The sequence below is a fragment of the Fukomys damarensis genome, unplaced genomic scaffold, assembly GCF_012274545.1.
Source record: "Fukomys damarensis isolate Sample0158 unplaced genomic scaffold, DMR_v1.0_HiC HiC_scaffold_32, whole genome shotgun sequence".
NCBI classification, from domain to species: domain Eukaryota; kingdom Metazoa; phylum Chordata; class Mammalia; order Rodentia; family Bathyergidae; genus Fukomys; species Fukomys damarensis.
Window position 1 is genome coordinate 15,853,315 of NW_022900944.1, and position 14,117 is coordinate 15,867,431.

A 14,117-nucleotide genomic window follows, 5' to 3' on the forward strand; every position below is an offset into this window, starting at 1 on the left:
TTTTTTTTTTTTTTTTTTGTACAAGGGATCAAACTCAGGACCTTATGCTTGCAAAGCAGGTGGCAGAACCACTGAGCTAAATCCCCAGCCCTGGCTGAAATTCTTGATGAGATCAACGATCACTGTTTTGATTACTAGGGGAATGCAAATATTGCTCACTATTAAATTAAGAAGTCTATCAAACCACACTCCTTTCTTGTACTACCTTCATTTTTTTTTGAATGCTTAACCTTTTTCATATCCTGGGTTCCTATCAATCTATCCTTTTTCTCCAAGTGTCCGGCATTCTTGTCTATCTTAAGCACTAATTCCAGGTTCTTCCCCAAGATTTCCCTCCTGTCCTCCTGCTCTTATCTGGACTGGTTGCTGTCTTGAGAATGCTGCACAGTACCCTGGACTTCCATTGACCCATGTGTTGGATTCTTCATTTCCTGTGACTGTACACGAAGAGATGGTAATGTTCACGGTGATGATTATGTTGGTTTATTATGGAGTGTGGCAGAAGTTACTCTGTTATTTATTTGAAAAGTATCATATACATTAAGTTTACACAAGTTCTTAGAGGGCTGGTGTGTAGCTGAATGGCAGAATGCTTCTTGCCTAGCATGTGAGGCCCTAGGTTCTGTCCCTAACCTTTGAAATAGGGTCTGAGTCACTAAGTTGCCCAGGGTGGGCTTAAATTTGTGATCCTCCTGCTCCAGCCTCTCAAGAGTGTAAAAGTCTACATTCTTAACCATATCTTAGTGGCTCTTAAATTAAGTTCAATGAACACAAGTTGAATACTTTTTCCAGAATATATTTTCTTGGAGCCAAAAGGCTCCAAGCCAGCCTCAGAAAATCCTCTCCAAATGCATGCGAGATTTGTGTTATGTACAGAGGCATATTTTTCTAGGGGATAAGAGTCAAGGCTTCTGATAAATACTTAAAGGAATTCAGAGCTCATAGCTAAAAAAACCAAAATAAAGCAAAAGCTATTAAGGACCTATAAGAATCCCTCTTTCAGCTTTAAAGTCTTGGAGGAAACTGGCAATCCATGTCTGTAAAGAGTGACACGAGAGAACTTGCACTTCCTAAGAGACAAATGTCAGTAGACCATGATGAACAAGACATTAAAAGGAATTACAGCTTAATAAACTATGGTACCTAAGATTGCTACTTAACATTTGCTCTATTACACAGAGTTCAAGTAAAATATCTCATCTGGAACTAGCCTTGATCTGATACACAGCATGCTTAAGTTTTTTTTCAGATTTATAAGCCAAAGAAAAAGTCTAATACCTAGTTATATATAAAGTATTTATTTTTATGCACATATTTACCTACAAAATTTACAGAAAATAAAACAAAGCAGAATATATAGAATCCCCTCTTAAGACTTCTTAGGAGCAGAGGGTTTTATTGCTGCAGTTCAAAGAATAAAATTTTATACACACGAAAGCCAAATGAACACATTTAAGTTAAATGTGTTAAAAAGTTTTTGTCCTATTATGAAATGTCAGCTTTATGTTAAATGAAATTTAAAAGACTGCTCATGTAATAATTTAAACCTTTTCAAAGTCTTCTAAACAGGTAAACAGGTAAAAGGCACCTCTAGTACTTTAAAATATTTACAGTAATCCCAATAGTTTAATGTTATGGGCTCTAATAGTACATGTGGCTGTTATGCATACACAGTATGTCATTAACACTCTCTGAACAGTGAGAATTGTAGACTCTGGTTTGTGGCACACTCCCGTGTTGTCCTGGTGACAGAGGAGGACACTCAGTTACACCACATAGTACTTGTGTAACAGTATGTCTATCACAAGACAAACCCCAATTATCTAAAACAATGACTATCAAATTCTCGGACTATATAATTTATAATTGAATTTGTACATTCAGGAGACTTTGGGGTGTTCTTAAAACTCTTAAAAAATATATTTAGTGTTAAATGAAAATAATGAACTGAAAAATGGAACAATAGTTGCTGCAGTTCAGTCTTGTTCAACAAAAATTGTTTCTCAAAACATCCATAATTGCTTACAACATAATGGGGATGAGTTTTCCTCAGTCTAAGCAGAATCTGATGTTTTTCCTGCAGTACAATTTTAGAAGAGGAGTTAAGAATGAAAGGCACACATAATAGCCGGTTTTAAAAAGCCGTAGGGATGGCAAGCAGATGTTCCTGAAATACTGGTGCAGGAGAACAAAGTCCACACAACATTTTCTTCTTTAACATTGGCATTGATTTGCTATTTACAGTAGTCTGCAAAAATACATTATAAAAAATGAATGAGGTTCTGTTTCTAAGTTTAACTTAGTAACATACATACTTCATCTGCAAAAATCTGCAGGAGCTGAAGTACTAAAGTGACACTAATACTGAACACAGGTAATCAAAGGTACCAAAGCACTGATAACTTGAGTTATCACCATCAAGATCATCTGGGGAAATATTGCACACTTCTTGTCAGTTGTTGCTGTAGCCTTCACATTTCCAACTGCAAAAGGAATCCTTTATGGCTTTTTGCTGTATCACTTATTTGAAGAAAAACTGTTTTAGGTCCTATAACAATGAGGGCAGATTGTCATTGAACATGAGGCCTAGGTTTCAAAATCAGTTTTCCTGTCTGTAAAAAAGAAAAAAATAAATTTTTTCACAGCACAGTTTTATACAAAAATGCCACCACTTAATTTATATATATTTTTTGTTTGTTTGTTTGTTTTTTACTTAATTTATATATTTTAAAGGGCATTTGAAGGGAAACGATACTTCTCCACAATCAAGATTAAACAGTTTTTAAAAAAAGGTTAAACAGTTAATAGTTGTATTTCAAATTTCTTTTATGTGGTCTGAATTATTACTTTAAAATACACATACACAGCAAGGCTGGGGTGTAGCTCAGTAGTACAGCACATGCTTAGCATGCATACAACCCTGGGTTCAATCACTAACACTAAAAACCACACACATAGAAATCACTTAATCCAGTGGTTAAATAAAATTCCAAACTAGTACAAATTTATGCTTTTTACAAAACAAAGTTTTTAACACATGAAACTAGTTTTTGTTTTATTTTCTTATGGTACCGGGGGTTGAACCTAGGGCCTTTGAAGTGAGCTACCTTCTCAGCCCTGTTTCACTTTGAGACAGGGTCTAAGTTACTAAGTTGCTTAGGCTGGGCTTGAACTTGTGATCATTCTGGCTCAGCCTAAGTGCTGGGATTATACACGTATGCCACCATGTCTAGCTACTACCTACAACTATCTGGGCAAAACTTTTCTCTTTTCCAATATAAACAAGTTTTAATTTGGACAAGTTAAAAAGTGAATTATGCTGGGCGTGGTGGTGCACACTTGATATTTCTGTACTTGGGGACAGTGAGGCAGGAGGACTACCATGAGTTCCAGGCTAGCCTGGGCTACATAGTAAGACCTTGTCTTTAAATTTAACAACCAAAAAAAAGGGTAAGTGAATGCTTGCAGCAGTGAATACTTATACAATGATTTATGCACTGCTGATGTTCAGTATGTGTTGGTAAAAACACTGTGTAGAGCTGAGTTATATTTATTTCCAACACAGCAGCACACGGGTGTACCCACTGCAACACAACACTGCAATTATCAAAGAATTTAACTTTCGCCAATAAGACAGGTAAAACAAATGGAAAGTCATTGTTTTAAATTGGATTTACTCCATTACAAATAAGGCTGCCCCATCTTTTATGTATTTATTTTTAAGAATCAGGGTCTTATACTTGCCTAGGATGCTTAAGGTCCTGGGCTGGATCCCCAACTCCACAACAAAGAAACAAATAAACAAACAAACAAACAAAAAGTAGGGTCTCACTATGTCACAAAGGCTAGCAGAGAACTCCTGGGTTCAAGCAAACCTGCTTTAGTCTCCTAAGTAGCTAAGGCAACAGGTGTGTACCACCATGCTGAGCTCTCTGTCGACTCTATATGATTACTGGCCATTTGTATTTTCATTTCTGTGATCCATTTTTCCCCAGTTTTTATTTTGTGGGTGGGGTACCAGGGCCTTGTGCAATGCTAGGCAAGTGCTCAATCGTTAAGCTACACCCCAGCCTACCATTTTTCAAATGTACTAGGCTATTTTGTCATTAATTTTAACTAGGTCTTTTACTATCCCAGATATGATCCTCTATTACACAATATGTAAATACTTTGTTATTTGTTTTTCTGAAACAGGGTCTCTCTGGCTGGCCTTGAACTCACAGTGATTCTCTTGCCTCAGCTTCACAAGTGCTAGGACTACAGGTGTGTACCACCATGCTTGGTTCATAAAAATACTTTTTCTAATCACCGCTGCGAATCACAGGATCTCACTATGTCACTAAGTTGCCCAGGCTGGGCTCAAATTTGTGATTCTCTTGCCTCAGCCCCATGGGTAGTTGGGATTATAGACATGCAATACCACATACCTGCTATTATTCAGCCTTTATTCTATTCCAGTTATTTTCTTGCTCTAATACCTTTTTTTTTTAAACTGGAACAGGGGATCAAACTCAGAACCTTGTGCTTTCAAGGCAGGGAGCAGCAACACTGAGCTAAATCCCTAGCCCTTTAACACTTTTTTTTTTGAAGGTGCCAGGGACTGAACTCAGGGCCTTGTGCACAGTAAACAAGCTTTCTACCACTGAGCTACATCCCTCAATGCATTTTTTAACTGTTTATTCTCATTTTATATAATTACTTATTTTATAATTTTTAAAAACTGAAGGTAAAAAAATACTTTTACAAAAAAACCAAGCAGGTGAGTATGGTGGCACACACCTGTAATCCCAGCACACAGGAGGCTGAGGCAGGAGGACTGCCATGTGTTTGAAGCTAGCCTGGGCTAATGCGTTCAGGGCCAACCTGAACTACAAAGCAAGACCCTGTCTCAAAAATAAATAAAAGCATATCAAAATAGAAAGTAATAAGGGGCTGGGGATTTAGCTCAGTGGCACCAAGCCTGTCTTGAAAGTGCAAGGTCCTGAGTTTGAGTCCTGGTAGGGGTGAGGGGTAATAATAAAAAATGTGAGATATTCTTAAAATACACTAGTAGATGATCTACTGTTTAAAACTCAGTAGATCATATGTGCAGTCTATAAATTTGACAGAAATACCAGGAAATAAATAAGTTTATAAAACCAACATTTCTTGAGCCATTTTTGGTCAATTATGATCACCATAGTTTATTGAATTTAAGATGGCTTCAATTATATCATGAGTTTACATCATTAAGACAGATGAAATTGTTAACTGTGCCAATTTAATTGTTAGACACCATTGTAAAATGCATCTCAATCTCAGAGGTGTTAAAAAGTATCACAGAATCAGTGCTTAAGGAATAATCTATTAATGCCATAGATAAAATCTGTTGTTAATAAAATGTCTTTTTCTGGATTGGGGATTTAGTCTGGTGCTGCTACCTGCCTTGTAAGCACAGGGTCCCGAGTTCGATCCCTGGTACCAAAATGAAATAAAATGTCTTTTTCTAAAGCTAAATGTCTCGGTTCTTTATGCAAGCCTATAATTTTTTTAAATGAAAAAAATACTTACATCATCACAAGACATATTGTACTCTGCTAATACCGTTCGACATCGAGCAGCTATACTGGACAAATGTAGTCAAGAAAAATTTCTCATTTCAACACGAAACACCTAACAACCATCCAGATCACTGAGAAGGAGCTTCCGTTATGGCAAAGGATACATTGATGGTGCAACTACTCTCTTGTGTATTCCAGCAAAAAACAGGCCTATTAGTGTGATACAGCTAATGGTGAAAAATGGATGGTTCCATAATGATGTGAAGAAGGACACCTAGAAAAGTTTAAATAGAAAAATGTTAAAATCTTACAATCATACGGAGTCCTATTATGCATAAATACATGTATTATTATCATCTAATAGGTATGTTGTAAAAATAAAAACGTATCCTTTGTAATGTTGACATGGCAAAAATATAGCAACATCTTCTCCATTCCTTTCAAATACCTGAGCTATTACAAAGTCATTTTTACACTCAAAAAACAACCTCACCTAGAATATTACTAAGCTCTTTAATTAATGAGGATGAGGCCTGGGGATGTAGTTCAGTGGCACTCTGCCTGCCTGGCAAGTGCAATGTCCTCAGTTTGATTCTCAGTACCAAAAAAAAAATAATGAGGATGAGACCTCTAGCCTAAGAAAAATGCAAGTCAAATGTGATCTGGCTAACTTTTCTGATAAAAAGATTCCTTAAGAGAGTTGGGTAAGCTGTCATTCATAACCTGATCCCAGGCTAATCTTTATTTCCTGCCACATTTTTTATGACACCTTTCCCACATACTCCTATACATAATCTTTGTAAGACTCAGCTCCAAAATCATTCTTCCACCTTGAAGCAAAGAATGAGTTTGGTTCTGAAGCTACTGAGATTTTGATGGCCACAGGATATTCAAATAGGGGAAAACAATTAGTATACCATAAAGAATTAGGAATTCACCAGAAGTGGTGGCACAGTACAGCAACCTCAGGTACTGGGGAAGCTGAGGCAGCAGTATCACAAGCAAGTTCAAGGGCAGTCTAGGCAAATTAGCATGTCTCAAAACAAAATTTTAAATGGGCTTGGAGATACAGCTCAGGGGTAGAGTACACGGCTGGCATCCCTGAAACCCAGCTTGATCCTTTGCACTGAAGAAAACAACAATAACAACAACAAGTTAAGAGAAGAAAGGACTTATTTCAGATCTGGTCATAATCAGATGACAGAAAACAGGACAATACACAATTCTAAGAGTATAGAAAAGACCAAGAGCCCACGATGATCCATGACTGGAACAACAGAGGGCTAAAACCAGATGAATGGGCAACAGAAACAGACTTAAGAGAGAGAAGACGACCATTTAGAGCAGCTAGAAAAAAATCAAATGGACTAGTAACTAGATGGGAGTAACAGATTCAAGCTAAGCACATCCCACTCAAACACCAAAGAGATGTGTTGTGTTTTAAGATAGAAAACTAAACACATATGCTTGTTACAAAGACAGAGAAAAACACTAGGTAGATATTTCAGAAAGGTCAAACAAAGGAATGAGAGGCTGAAAATATCTGGAGGGAAGAAGCTCCCCAAAAGGTGAGACCCTGAAAGAAAGGTTATTATTCCAGAGGCATAAAACTTAAAACTTGGGGGCTGGAGATTTAGCTCAGTGGTGCTACCGCCTGTTTCGCAAGCACAAGGTCCCAAGCTTGATCCCCATTACAAAAAACAAAAAAACAAAACACCCAAAAAACAAAAACCTTAAAACTTGGAGGACACTTTAATTCCCATAAGCCAGTGTGTGGTCTGCACCAGGTCAGCAGATGTAGTGCTTTATGTGTTCCTATTAATTAGCTCAGTCAGTATTCGCCCCCTTCCTCCATGACAATAAACGGTAACCCTGATTAGCACCTGCCATGCTCCTTCTCTGCCAGGTTTCTTCCAGCTAGCCACGAGCTCCCCCTACTCTTTCCCATGTAGCCAATGACTTCTGTGCTTACAACTCCCACTTTAGACACAACGGCTGGGTAAAGCTATCATCGGGTTTGGGATTATTAAATACTGAAATAAAAAGAGCCAACCCTAAGGCTAATAGTGATATTCTCACCTAATTTAGAAAATTATATTAACTACATAGTTTGGGGCCTATTTCAAATTACATTTAATTCTGTGTTTTATTAAGATCTCAACTAGCTGAAAGCAGCTTATATTTTTTCCAATTAGAAGTCAGACTCATTTCCCAAGACAGACTTTTTCAATCTTACCAGCCTCTTTCCACTCTTCCCCTAAAGATGAGTACCAAGCACAACCCTCAGATCAGATTTTTATAAATGAGCACACAAGAGAGTTTCCTGTCTGCCATAAAATCCCCTCTATTAACATAAAATTCCATCACCAATCTCCCCAGGTTCCTAGCCTTTGTATCTCCCCCTCTGTGGCTAGTCAGGGAGACCACATGCTAAATAAACCCTTGGCTGTCTGAAGCACTATTTAGACTGATGACAATAGTCTTACTATTAGGTTTTTCTTTTGTAAAAACTTAAAAGGTTAAAATAACACTAAGTGACAGACTCTATTTAATTAGAGTTTCAAGAGAGGGAGCGATTTTTAAGACTTATGAAAATGATAACACTGCCACTGGGGGAAAATCGTTCACTGAAAAATTGGAGACTACTGCTTCCAATAAAAAAAAAATCTTGAGTTTGAAATTAAGGCATAAATTCGTAGAAAGAGGTAGAAACATTTTATCAGGTTCCATCAAAGAATGCTTCAAGAGATACCATTATGAAATGTGATACTGCATTCAGTACAGGGATGTTCTTGCACAGTGCCTGATGGGAGAGCTCTCAGCATTTCCTGTATTAAGCTCCAGGCAGGAAATTTTAAAGATATAAATTCTGATAAAGAAAAGCATTGCTAGCTCAAGAAACTGACACATATTTCTCACAGACAATGAAAAGCACAAAATTAACTGAGACTTCAGTTACTAGGTAAGCTCAATTCTGGCAACATTGCTGGGTCACACGTCCTATATACTAGCGACCTGGTTTCCCTCCTCGTTTTGACCTCTTAGTCTAATCTGGCTTTTACCTGATCATATTTTGGTGCTTTGCCACACGTTCCCTATAAAGTCATCCCAAATGCTTTGTGGGATAAAGAATGATACTAACAAACATAACTCATAGAAGGAAATATTATTAAAAGCTGGCACTGAAGACACTAAATGAACAGAGCAGAACAGAATGCTCACAGTGAAATAAAGCAAAAATGGGGTAAGTTTAAACAAATGTAAAAGTGCTACACATAGAGCCGGGGATTTAGCTCAGTGGTTCAGTGGCCTGCCTTGCAAGCGCAAGGACCAGAGTTCAATCCCCGGTACCAAAAAAAAAAAAAAGTGCTACACCAATTGAGAAATGAAATGCAAAAATAACTTAAACGGAGTAAATTTCTTAGGCTTTTCCCCTTGCAAAGAAATTTAAATCACAACAATCAGCCATAGTTTTCCTTAAGCAAATTAACATAGGGCTTATTTTTAATATAATGATTAATGTCATTAGTAGAAGTTATAGGTTGCATTTAAATAACACTTTACAATTAATAAAGCACTGATATACCCATTACCTTATTTAGTCTACTAAAGATTTTAAAACAAAATTTCTACCTTTTGTGTCTCAGGATCTATTAACCAGTTCCAGGCACCAGTAGCTGTACAGACAGACACCACTATAAGAAGCACTGATGAAAGATAAACAGAAAATTAGTAAGCAAATACACCCTTCATACTTGATACTACCACCACCAGTCCCTGATGAATGAGAGCCAAGGAATACAACCCTGTATTAAGTGGAAAATGCATTGGCTGGACTCAAGCATTAGGAGACTTGCCAATGATTTGAGGAATTCTCTAAACACTCTGAATTAGTATTTGAACATATATCTGAGGATGTACTGACTCCCTTATTACTTAGCTAGATATTATAAGAATGAAGATTAAAAGTCAGGGATGTAACTCAGCAGTGCTATACCTTCCTGGCAAGAGTAGAGTTTGATCCCCAGTAAAAAAAAAAAAAAAAAAAAAAAGATTAATGATATTAAAAGCCAAAACCCCAATGGTAGAACGTCAATATAAGATTCTATACTTCTTTTTTTAATGCAGTGATGAGGACTGGACTCAGGGCCTCCACAGTGAGCTAAATCCCCAGTGTTTTTTTTTTTTTTTTTTTTTTGGTACCAGTGATTGAAACCAGGACCTTGTGCTTGCGAGGCAGGCGGTGTCTTTTTTCTTTTTTGAGACAGTTCTTTCTAAATCACTAAATTGCCAAGGCTAGGCTTGAACTTGTGATCCTCCTGCCTCAGCTTCCTAGAGTACTAGAACTATGGGCATAGCCACCAAGTTCAGTTCTTCAATATTAGATTCTGTTACATAACTTTTACTGTGCTCGGTGCTAATTTTGTAGATGGTAACTAAAAAAAAAAAAAACAACAACAACAACAACAACAAAAACCCCAACTTCCATTTTCTAATGCAAACAAACTAAAGAAAGATTCCTTTTAAAATGCACTGAGATTTCTGACTCAAGAGTGCTCCCTGCACACAACTGCCTGCTGGTGAATGGGAGTTCAGTGTGAGGAAGCATGGAGTCTGTGTGCAGCAGACCCGTTGATTTTCTTTACAGGACTTAAAGCAAAGTCAGGGTCGACATTGTGGCTAATGGAACATAGAAATGCTTATTTCTCCTTACTAAGACAGTTATTTTTAAAATTCTAAAAAGATCATAAATAAAGCAAGAATAAAAGATATTTAGTATTTTATGACTAAAAGATAATAAAAGGGCACCAGGACCTAGTTAATATTCTGGAGAGGAGGATGTTGCCTTTCAGGATGTCGTAAGTTTTTTAAATGTGCAGATCAAGTTTCAAAAAGCTACAGTTTCTAGAGATGTACTTTTATTTTACTTTTTCTTGAGACAAGGTGTTACTACAGTATATAGTTCAGGCTGACCTTGAACTCTACATAGACAAGGCTGGCCTCGAACTCACAGTAATTCTCCTGCCTCAGCCTCCTGAGTGCTAGAGTTTATTTGGGCTTTTTGAGAGAGGGTTTCGTTATATAGTTCTGGCTGATTTGGAACTCACTATGTAGCCCATGCTGGCCTTGAATTTGAGGCAATCCTCCTGCCTCAGACTCTGGAGTGCTGGGACTACAGGTGTATGTCAACACACCTGGCTTAAAGATGTTTTGTTTTTTTTTGTTTTGTTTTTTTTGAGACAGGGTCTCACTATGTAGTTGAGACTGACCTGGAACTCACTATGTAGTCCAGGCTGGTCTCGAACTCACAGCAATCCTCCTGCCTCAGCCTCCCGAGGGCTGGGATTACAGGCATGCCTCATCACGCCCAGCAAAAGATGTATTTTTAAAGGAGATAAGTCACAGAAAATAAAAAGTCTCATTTTATATATTTAATAATAGAATGAAAATTCTGAGCTAAGAACAAACTAAACTCAATTTCAATTTCCTGTAATTCTATATTTCCAGGAAGAAATCTGTATTTCACAGGTAGAGTTATTTTTAAATTTTTATTTATTTTTTTGAGAGGCTCTCACTCTATTGTCCAGGTTAGCCTGGAACTTGATATGTATCCTAGGCTAGTCTCAATCTTCTGTCTCAGCCTCCCAAAGGCTGGGATTACAGGTGTGTGCCACATCCGGCTATACAAACAGGTAAAAATGAAGAAAAAGCAAAACAATAGAAAGGACCTCATATACATGCCTTTTACTTGGTATTAAGCTGAAGCCATTTACATGTAAGCACTAAGATATGAACTAGAAAAAAAAGTAGTTTGCTTATTATACTTTATTTTATAAGATACGGCAACATCATATAAATTTTTTTTTTTTTTTTTTTTTTTGGTACCAGGGATTGAACTCAGGTCCTTCTGCTTGTGAGGCAGGCAGAAGAACCACTGAGCTAAATCCCCGGCCCTGTGTCATATAAATTTTAAAAGATTCTCAGGTAACAGTGAAACAATTTTGCAGGCAATTTCTAGGTAACCCAGAGAATCTAAGAAAATTATTACTTATGAATTCTGACCAATCAGAAATCTCATAGTAAATGATTGAATCTTTACAAACAGAGCTAATACAAAGCATACACCAAAAAATCTTGACCTAGAAAAGGACCCTTAATATCAATACTGCTCCTCTGGTCCTGAAAAACTGTAAAATGAGTTACACTTTAAAGTGTGTTCTTGGGCTGGGCTATAGTTCAACAGTAGAACGCTTGCCTAGTATGTGTGAGGTGCTGGGTTTGATCCCCAGTAACACAAGGGGAAAAACAACCCCATATATCCTCAATGTGTACTATTGTACTTTTTTCTAGGCAGGAATTAAACTTTAATAATGAATATCCAAGGCCGGGGATTTAGCTCAGTGGCACCACACCTGCCTCACAAGTACAAGGACCTAAATTCAATCCCTAGTACTGGGGAAAAAAAACAAAAAAAACAAAAAGAATATCCAAGATACTGAGACGGTTCCAAAGCTAGGCATGGTGGTACACTCCTGCAGGCCTAGCTACAGGGGATTTGCTTTGAGCCCAGGCTAGCACAGACAACAGGGCAAGACCATCAACACATGCATGCACACACATGTGTACACAAACACACAAACACACACACAAACACACACACACAGACTGTCCTAATACAGGTGAGCAAAGCATTTTATTTGATAGTTTGATATCTCATCACTTGAATATTTGTCTACATTTCCTACACAGTGTATTTCCATGGGGCAATAACTACAATTTATTCAAGTAATATTTTGCAGGACTCATATTTATGAACAGATAGCAATAATGTGAATTATTTTCTGGATGAGGCTCCACTAAAAACCAACTAAAGGGCTGCACATGGTGATATAATGACTATAATCCCAGCTACTAGGGAGACTGAGGTAGCATGACCGTAAATTTGAGGACCATCTGGGAAAATAAGATCTTGTCTCAAAATAAAAAAAAATTGTAAAGAGCACTGGGGTCATACTTCAGTGGTAAAGCCTTCCTGGGTTAAATTCCCAGTGCCAGGGAAAAAAATCAACTAAAGAATATTTCATAACCTTTACAAGTATATATCAAACATGTTTTTTTTCCCTTTTCACTCTAGGGATTGAACCAGGGACCTCACATGTGCTAGACACATACTCTGCCACTGAACTATACCCCCAGCAAAAACAAAGTCTGTCTTTTTATGGTCTTCTGAGACCAGGTCTCACTATGTAGTTCAAGCTGGCCTTCAACTCACTAGCCCAGGTTGGCCTCAAACTCACAACTATCTCCTGCCTCGGTCTTCTGAATGCTGGGATTACAGATGTATTCCACCACACCTGGTAAGATTTTTCTTAATACAGTAAAACTTTATTTTGATAGTTTGTAGGCAAATTATAAAACTGCTAAACAAGTTACTGAAATTTGTATCATGTGTATTTGGGGGGTGCAGATTAATCCGTAGCCGTCACACAAAGCTATATCCCCATCCCTTTATTCTGAGAAAGGGTCTCACTAAATCACTAAATTGTCCAGGCTGCACTGAAACTTGTACTCCTTCTGCTTCAGCCACTCAAGAGTGCAGCAATTCTAAGTGTGTACCCCCATGCTGGCTACTACACGTATTTGTTAATCAAAGCAGCGATATTTAATAAAACTTAAATATATGAGCCAGGCATGGTGGTACATGCCTGTAATCCCAGATGGGAAGCCAAAAGGATCACAGTTTGAACACAGCCTGGATGTTGTCAAAAACCCCCAAAAATAAGTGAATAAAAATGTCTGGGGATGTAGCTCAATGCAAAGGCCCTTGTTTCAATCCCTGGTATCACAACAAAACAGAAAACAAACAAAACCTATTTTAAAATTTAACTATACAAAACAGTTATTTTGCTTTGTTTTTGAGACAGTCTCACTATATTGCCCAGGCTGGATTTGAACTTTTTAGGTAGTCCAGGTTGGCCTCAAACTCATGATCCTTAACGCCACCCCTCCAAGTTCTGGAATTACAGGCCTGCACTACCATGCCTAGAAAAACAGACTGTCCTTTTCGGGTGGCCAGTTATATAATGTCCTTAAACATTTCTTTGCACTGAAGTACTTATAATATTAAATAAGTTTAAAAACTGCTCAAAGACAAATCTTACAGTTTAGTAAAGCAAGCATTTGTTAATCAAAAGTTTTAAGAAACAGCAAATCATTCCTACTAAGGGATACAATAATCAACTCTCAGTTTATTTTGTTTTAAGAAACAGAAACTTACTTCTCCAACGTCCAGTTGCAGGTTGCAAGCAATGAATATATTCAGTAAGTCTCCTCTCGAAAGCCTTTAGATCTAGGTAAAAAGATTTCAGTTCTCTAATTAGCCATTCTTACTAGACATGTGTCTTGAGACAAATTTTGCTTTGTTTTGAGACAAGATCTGACTATGTAGTCCAGGCTGGCCTCAACCTCCCAATGACTGAGATTACAGGCATTTTAGATACACTATTTCATATCTCAACTTACATGCATCCCTGCACTGTTTACTACAACAGCTTCAAGCACAACAAAAACACCAAG

General features: G+C 37.5%; 1 protein-coding gene across 1 annotated transcript; it reads right to left on the reverse strand.

The window, feature by feature from the left end:
• Positions 1-1,303: 1,303 nt before the first annotated feature.
• On the reverse strand, positions 1,304-13,886 carry Cnep1r1 (CTD nuclear envelope phosphatase 1 regulatory subunit 1). Its single transcript, XM_033757992.1, has 5 exons — positions 13,819-13,886; positions 9,174-9,247; positions 5,705-5,814; positions 5,551-5,605; positions 1,304-2,612 (listed from the first exon to the last, which is right to left on the reverse strand). Coding segments are annotated over exons 1-5 (282 nt in total). The 5' UTR covers positions 13,820-13,886; the 3' UTR covers positions 1,304-2,570.
• Positions 13,887-14,117: the final 231 nt, after the last annotated feature.

Excerpts from the sequence above, each read along its gene's own strand:
- Cnep1r1 (XM_033757992.1), bottom strand. Across the intron at positions 5,815-9,173 it reads TAGATCCTGAGACACAAAAG|GTGTCCTTCTTCACATCATT; the intron begins GTAGAAATTTTG and ends AAACTTTTCTAG. Across the intron at positions 5,606-5,704 it reads AGAGTAGTTGCACCATCAAT|TATAGCTGCTCGATGTCGAA; the intron begins GTATCCTTTGCC and ends ACATTTGTCCAG.